General features: G+C 33.0%; 1 protein-coding gene across 1 annotated transcript in view; it reads right to left on the reverse strand.

Annotated features, from left to right (window-relative positions):
• Nucleotides 1–4,327: 4,327 nt before the first annotated feature.
• LOC119637790 (leucine-rich repeat protein soc-2 homolog) overlaps nucleotides 4,328–8,717 on the reverse strand; it is a 26,057-nt gene continuing 21,667 nt past the window's right edge. The window contains 4 exon segments of the mRNA XM_038034088.1: nucleotides 4,328–6,206; nucleotides 7,212–7,410; nucleotides 7,515–7,850; nucleotides 7,852–8,530. Of these exon segments, the coding sequence (XP_037890016.1) occupies nucleotides 5,302–6,206; nucleotides 7,212–7,410; nucleotides 7,515–7,850; nucleotides 7,852–8,530 (2,119 nt within the window). The 3' untranslated portion in view covers nucleotides 4,328–5,301.

Raw genomic sequence — 8,717 nt, forward strand, 5'->3', positions numbered from 1 at the left:
CATTGTTTGTGCATCGCAAAGGAATTGAACATTCCCTTAAAAATTTCCCGCTCTCTTGGTGTTAAACCTCCCTGGATTTTGAAAGATTGCTCTTTTGACATCTCACTGTCTATGCACAAGAACGAAGATACTCCAAATTACGTCTTCAGGAATCTAATAGCTGAGAAAACCCAAGTATTGGACAATACTGGTTGGAATCTTTTGTACAAAGACGGCTCAAAATCTCCTGGTCTGCCTCCTGCTTGTGCGGTGGTAGATGGTACAGGACGGGTTCTTCTCAACCACATATTTCACGAAAGCACTTCAACTTTCATAACCGAAGCCAGAGCTATCCTTCACGCTGCCAACCTTGCCCATAAAAACAAACTCAAAACCGTCATTGTTACTGACAGTTTGTCTGTATTACAAGCTACCCGGAACCCTTCGACTTCGAGATGGAGCACCATCAACAAATTAAGGAATATAATTACTACACCCGACGGAAAAATTAAAATGTTATGGGTACCAAGTCACATCGGTTTACTGGGAAATGAGTAGGCTGATCGAGCGGCAAAGTATGCTGCTTCTGCTCCTCTAATTATGGATGATGTCATGGAAAAGTTGGATCTTCAAAGATATATTGGAAGAAAAGTTAAAGAGAAAATTGCAGAGGGAAATTTACAATACCATCATCAACACTACTCTTGCATTAATCCTCAATTAACAATTGCAACTCACCAATGGATCCTGAAGAAGTCTTCTTCCCCAATCTGCTGTTGTGGAAAAACTCTTACTATAAAGCACATTCTCTGCGACTGCCTCAACTTTTCCTTGGCTAGAAGTATTGGATTTGGAACGATTAACCCTTTGAACTTTCTACAATCAGCTTCAGAACAGAATATCAATTCAATATTTTACTTTATATCCGCCTTAGTGGCCGAGTAGGCAAGAGTCTCGACTAGCAACTCAATGGTCGTGGGTTCAAATCTCAAGTGCGGTAGAGTTTTTAATAAAGCCGAAAGCCTTAGATGCTAGTGCTTTTAAGAGTTTAGTCTTAGAATTTATTGTCTGGCTAAATTTCTAATAATAATAATAATAATAATAATAATAATAATATTTTACTTTATTAATACTACTAAACTTATTATCTAATATCCATTTATTTAAATTAGAGCCGATAGCCTGTGTTGCTAGTGCTCAATGTCTTTTTTTTAGTCTAAGAATTCAATTCATTAGTCTAAAATTAAAATAATAATATTATTATTAATAATAATAATAAATGCTTTCTTACAATATCAATGCATTGATTTATGATATAAGTATTTAAGTATCTACACAAATTTTTATTGTATTTTAACAGCTTATTTTTTACTTGCAGAAATTATTATTACTACGCAATTTTTCAGTTCTGTCTTATATCTTTAAATTTAAATTTTATTTTCTATATTTTTATTACATTTCTTTTACAGTCATGCTGCTTAAACATTTGAATGTTCTTAATGTAATTCTGTGGGTGGATTTTAGATTTATTTTTATTTTCTAGAATTTTTCGATTGGTTTTCTTTTCTTTTGGCGATATATTTAAAAAAAAAATTTTTTTGTTTTTTCTTATCGCTTATCGTCTATTATTGGTTCTGCATTTAATTTTATATAAAATAAATTGAAATTAATCGGAAAAGGATGCATACTAGCAGAAATAATTTTACTTTATAAAACTACTATAGAGTTTCCATTTTGCTTTAACTACGCATCATACTAAAAGGTTACACTGCACCTTTCCTTGGTTACGGTTTCTTCTTGCAATTTGAAACTTTACTTCTTTATTATTTCTCCAAGAAGTTGTGTATCGTTGTAGAATATGGCAACCAGTTTATAAAAAAAGAATGCAAGTGCTGTTCAATTTTTTAGATAAAGGCTTTTTAATACATGAAGACAAACAGACAAAAGAAGGTATTGTTTGATCACTTTACTGAATAACGTTTAATTTATTCCAACTCTCGTGAAATAGATCAAGTATCAAGTTCGTTTTTAACAAAATTTTGATTTACCTACAGCTATCTTTTGGGGACCCAGGCTCTTTCACAAAAATAACTAGAAAAATTGAAATCATTGCTGTAGCTCTGGAAGTTATTAAGCCACGTTCTCTTCAAAAATTATGATTTTACAATTGTTAGAAATATTTTCTCCATGGTTTAGCAACTTAAACATTTTCTATACAATTTATCTTTTTCATAATTCGTATTCGTAATTTTAGTGGCTTCCGTTAATTTTGTTCCTTTTCACTGCTCAAGCAAATTAAAATGACCGAACACATTTCTTCAAGCCCGCCATCTTCCTTTTTTGTTCTTGCCTTCACATCATGAAGTTGGCTCTAGTTTTTTTGCTAAATGTCAAACCTATCTACGAGTGAAATCAGCAAACTTACATATTGCAGGGTTGTATATGCAACAAATCTTACATTATTCAATTGCATGTTACAATTCACATTGCACGAAGACTGAAAGAACGACGTGGAAGCAAAAAGGAGAATAGAAACGGCTACGTCAGCGTATATGACATATCAGAAAATTCTAGCAGGCCTGAAATGAGCTTATTCCTTCGCCTTCGTTTCATAAAATGCTTCCTATGGTCAGTACAGTTGCATGATGTAGAATCATGGACATTAAAGGTCAGTACAATGAGCACACTGAATGCCTTTGAGATGTGGTGTTACCGTAGAATCCTAAAAATCGTAGATCGCATATCCGAGTCCTGAGAAGACTTAACTCTAAGCGTGAGCTACCAAGGTATATTAAACAACGGAAAACTGTATATTTTGGACAAATGCTAGGTGGAGAAAAATTTGAAATCCTACATTTAATATTCAAAGGTTGTATCGAAGGGCGTGGAGACTTGGGCAGAAATGTGGTGGCTGCGCAATATTTAAAATTGGACAGGGTTGAGAACAATTGGTGAAATTATACGTATAGTAAGGAGCTGAGGGGACTTTTGAGCTTTAGTGAACAGTATAACTTAGGCAGTAATATTATGTAAAAATATGTGATCAGCTATACCCAGTAATGTGGTAAAAGAGAAGAGAATCTTTTCATAATCATCATAAACTGTTCCTATCACTGATGAAGCGCAAAGCATGAACAAGTAACAAAAACTCAACATACTATTGGGTATATTGGCCTTATCACCAACAGGTGTAACCCTTCCTCCTAAACAAATAAGAGATAAATAAAATATTCTCATTGTTATTAAATAATTGAGAGAATAGGAGTATATACTTCAAGCGGAATAGTTCGTCTGCTCATTTGAGTGTGGCAGCAGAGAAGCATCGAGATGGGCGTAAAAGTAACCTCGTAAGACGAAGAAGGCCTCTGAAGAATGGTTCAAAGTCTCTTATCTTATCCGAAAATGCATAAATAAACGATTTCATGTATGTATTTATTAGAAAAGTGTATAAAAATGTATATATATCGTTGGATGGAGATTTTTACAGAAGTTATGCGTCTCAAAAGCGAATTTCTGTACATTTTGAGGAAAATTGGTCTGATTTAAGAAAAACCTACCCACTTCCGCCTACCGTTACTTTGGAGTAATTGGTGTTTGAAGGCTACCCATAGCTGCCGGACAACGATTTTTACTTAGACACCTTTTCTGTTGTTGTGTCAAATATGACATAAGAAATGGAGAAAACCTCTGTGCGAAAGAGAGAACGCCCAATTGTTATAGTGCATCAACACTTAATTTTGTTTCAATCGTCCTAAAATACGCAGAAGCAAGCTTCAAAAATCCCATAATGCACCTGAACATGTTCGCTTGTTCATCTGCCAGTGCAGTATTTGTAATAAACTTTTTTCCGTTAGCGAAAATGAAGGTATCGCCTACAAATTTGCAAAACAATTTCAAAATGATGCAAACCGGTCAAACGACATGCCTATGCAAAAAAACTGTGTACACTATCTCTTTACCCAAATACCATACAAATTTCCACTTTTGTTCTGAAATAGAAAAAATCGGCAGCCTGATTGGCTGAGTAGGCAAGAGTCTCGACTAGCAACTCAATAGTCGTGGGTTCAACTCTCAAGTGCGGTAGAGTTTTAATAACGCCTTAAACGCCAGTGCTTCAAGACTTTTAGTCTTAGAATTTATTCTCTGGTTAAATTTATAATAATATTAATAATAATAATAATAATAATAACAATTACAGTGTTGGGTGTAAAAGATTCTGTCACGACCGAATATAATTTTCTTACTTTTTTTTTTAAATCGCTATCTATAAATACGTGAATCAAGTGTTTTTTTTTTTAGTTTCAAATTTACATAAGTTTGCCACAAAGTGCCTTAAATTAAAGAGACCTGCGTGAACTACTCCGCTGTTCAGGTTTATTTATTTTTTTTATTTTTAAAAATGGTTATTTCTTTTAATACTTAAGTATGTTAAAATTTTGCATCCAAAAGAAGAAATAAAAATATATATATATATTCATTTTTTAGACTGTAACAATGGTTTCGCCCATTGATCAATAAAATCATAAAAAAAGCTCTTAATATGTATATATTAATTTTTCGTTTATTTACATGTGTAACTCACTAAAGCTTTCTCGACTAATAGACTTAACGTTATTTTCGACCACTTAACTTTTACTGTGTATTCGCATAAATGAGATGTTTAAGAGATAAGAAATAACTGGAATGCATTAAATAATTAAGAATGAAAGATGAAAACAAAATCAGAAGATTTGTTAATTTCTTTATTTTGTGGTGAAATTATAATATCATCTTTGAAGAAACGGAAGGCCCGCAAAAACACAGTAACACAAAACATGTACACAGACTAATTAAAATTCTTATTGTTGCTTCTTTTATATTAATTCGTAGACATTTTAAACCTAAAATAATATTCAATCATAAAATCGTATAATTAATATTGTTAAGAAAGTATTCTTGCTCATGTTATATATAAACAATCAATAAATCATAACATCATAAATACTTGTAATATAGCAACTAACACGTATTAAAATTGTACACATACGAATCTAGGGAGGGTAAATAAGAAAAGTTAAAAGATTTATTACCAACAGAAAGGAAGAGTTAAGTTAAAGAAAGAAAGTAAAACTTAAAATATAAAGAAACAACGATTGAGAATATATTTTTTAAGTTGAAAATAAGGCACACTTCCTTTGGTTATGAAACTCATGAAGTTAGCATTAGAGAATTATAAAAAGTTTGTTAAATAATGCGACTGAAACTATTGTAATAATTATTAATGTCAAATTAGTTTTAGAGTGGGTTAAAGTCACTCACTCACGTACATATTCATGTGTACGTTTAAGGATTCTCTGGCGGATCTTCTGGCATTAAAAGGCTTTGCGGCGCATTGTTTATATTGGGCAAAACTTTAGAATGATAGTCCTCAGGCAGTGAATTCACTTGTGAATTTTCATCAATTAGAATATTTGCAGGATGTGGTAGGGGCGATTCCTGATTTCCAACATTGTTAACCGCAGGTATATATTCCATTGTGGAATATTCGGCTTTCGGTATAGGCGATATTTTCGAATTTATCGCTATTTGTTTTGCTTGCGGGTCAGCTATATTGAAAACTAAAATTGAGGGAGTTGTATTATGTCCGGTCTCTAAAGCTTCCTCCTTGTTGTTTCCGTGAGTGATAGGTATAGTTCCCAATTTCTCTTCCGATTTTCGTACATGATCAAAATTGTAAACTGATATTAGAGAGGTTGGGATTGGCGTTGTTGTAGTTGTCGCTGACGGTCCTCCAGGCGTTGTCGCCTTCACTATACGACTGCCGTGTGTTAATAAAGAGTCGATTAAGGTATCATTTACTTCAGCACTATAAATACTTTCAATATGTTGCAGAATTTCTGCAGGGACGGTTGCTGGTATTGTAGTTGTTGTTGATGTGGTAGGTAAATTAGTTGTGGTATCTGTGTCCACATTGGCTGCTTCTAATAGGTTGATTGAATTCATAATAGGTGAAGTTTTTATGGATGGTTGACCCAGTGGCGCTAGTAATGGTGGGAGCAATTCGTCAGCTTTCCTTTTCAGCTGATCATTTAGCAAAGGTATAATGCTTTTCGGTGGCAATACTATTAACATTTTACATAAATCCTCATAAACCTCGAAACATTTAGTACGCAATCGTACCCGTCGTTCCGGATCAAGCATCACTGAACAAAACTCTTCGAGAAGCGAATTGCAACTTAAAGGATTATCTGTAAGATATTTATATATATATATATATATATATATATATTAGGTTGGAGGGAAAGTTCTCTCGTATTTTAAATAGGCAGGTAATTTTTCTTGTAAATAAAAAAACATCTGGCTAGTAAGTCATTCGGATTTTTTTTTTTTTTTTAGCTGTTGTATAATATAAAAGGAGTTTTCTTTTACCTTTCATCATTTACTTGTGGTATTTAAACTAAAAAACATGTCAGTAGATAAAGTGCATTTATGACAATGCATTTTGTATGAATTCCAAAAAGGAAGCAACGCATCGGTTGCATGTAAAAATTTATGTGCAGTAGTTGGAAAAGATATTGTAAATGTTCGTACTTGTCAAAGATGGTTTAGCAAATTTCGTTACGGGGATCTGAGCCTCCAAGAAAGTGATCTATGAATGATGTTTTGGGATCCATGTTGGAAAATAATTCACATTTAACAAGCCGAGAAATTGTAGAAGAGTTAGGCGTTCGTCATACAACTGTTGGAGATCACATAAAATCTATTGCGTTTGTGTTAAAGCAAAGTGTTTGGGTTCAACATGAAAAGGATTACTGTTCCACCACGATAATGCTCGACCGCATAAGGCAATGGTGCGACAACAAAAACTGAATACGTTAGGATGGGCAGTGTTTAGTCACCCATCGTATTCACCTGACATTGCACCATCTGATTATTACCTGTAGAGATCTCTGCAAAATTATCTAAGGTGAAAAAAATGCACTTTTTTTTGAAGGTGCTTCTAAGGCAGTTACTCACTGTTTTAACTTCAAGGACGAGAACTTCTACAAAATAGGAATTCAGAGGTTAACTGAACGATGGCAACAGGTTGTAACAAATAACGGAGCATATTTAATTGATTAATATTAAACACATGTTTTTATAAATGAATTCAAATGTTTTCTTTAAAATACGATAGAGCTTTCCCTCCAACCGATGTATATATAAATTTTTTTTATCTTAAAAAAAAAGTTGTATTCAATTGTATCAATTACCTTCCAAAAATAGTTCCAATTTGCCGGGTACATTGTGATTTATGCATCTTGTCTTGGCCACTAAATCACGTGAAATGTGCTGTATGTTGTTGCTAGTTAAATTAGCTTGGCAAAGGACGGGCAGACCATGGAAATCTTTGTCAAGGATAGTCAAATTGTTGTAATCCACTTTAAGAATTTTCAAACTTGGCAGCACGGTCTGCAAGATACAAAGGTCATAAATGTAAAACGAAAATGGACTCTCCAGCTTTTTTTGCCGTTTTTGATTAAAATTTTAAAACAATTTGAAATTTGTGTACTAACTGTTTGCATTTCGGTTAGAGTCAATAATTTATTATGCGATAATTCTAAAATTTCCAATTTTTCCAATCCAATAAAATCTTCCGGTAGAATGCGTTCTATTTGATTATGTGTTAATCCTAAAATACGCAAACTGTTCAAACCCATCAGAGCACCATCAAGCGTTTTAAGTTCATTATAATCTAAATAGAATTCAACCAAATATGAATTTTTGTCAATATGATTCTCTTGACGGCCACACAGCTTTGTTATATGATTATTTGATAGATCCAGTTGCCTTAAGCTCAATAGGCCGCGTATTTCATCAATTGAGAACTCTTCAATTAGGTTATAGGAAAAAATTTGCACGATGCAACATTTGCAAAGGTAATAAGGAACCGTTCAAGGATTTTATTTGATTATGAGCAAAATAAATTTCGCCCAATTTTGTGGCCATTTCAAATTCATTGCGCGCCAGCGATTTAATCTTATTGTTAAAAGCGTGAAATTCAATAAGATTTACTGCGTTTCTCAGCACACCATTCAAAGTAGTTAAATGATTGTGTTGCACTTGTAACCCTTCCAATTTATCCATAAAACGTATACTTTCCGGCAAACGCTCTAGACGATTATTATGTGCCAATATCAATTTCAAACGATTTGTTTCTGGCAATTCGTTCTCTAAATTACTTATGTTATTCATATTAATAAACAAAGATTCTAATTTATTCAGGTGACGCAATGTACCGTTAAGATATTCAATTTGATTATGACCCAAATGCAATACAACTAAAGCAGGTGGGAATGTTGTACGATCTACACGTGTTATATTATTGACTGATATAAATAGATTGGTTAACATTTGAGTGCCTTTAAAATCATCTTGCAGCACTGCCCTTATACGACATTTGCCCATGTCAAGCGTTTTTATAATAGGCATATGATTAAGCATGTGCTTTGGGATCTCTTCTAGTTCGTTATCAGCCAGACTTAGAAATTCCACATTAGACAGTCCACGAAATGGTAGTTCAGGCACGGATCTAAAATAAAGAGTAATAAAAAAGGAAACTCAAATATCTCAGAAATAAAATAAACTTAGTTTAAATTAAACCAAGCTATAAAAATCTTTTCTATAAATCATACCTAACGAAACACAAAATATGAAAATTATAATTTTCTGTGGTTGAATCTTTTATACTCACCATCTTTATCTTATAAAATTTATAA

Source organism: Glossina fuscipes, unplaced genomic scaffold, assembly GCF_014805625.2.
Source record: "Glossina fuscipes isolate IAEA_lab_2018 unplaced genomic scaffold, Yale_Gfus_2 61, whole genome shotgun sequence".
In the NCBI taxonomy this organism is placed as follows: domain Eukaryota; kingdom Metazoa; phylum Arthropoda; class Insecta; order Diptera; family Glossinidae; genus Glossina; species Glossina fuscipes.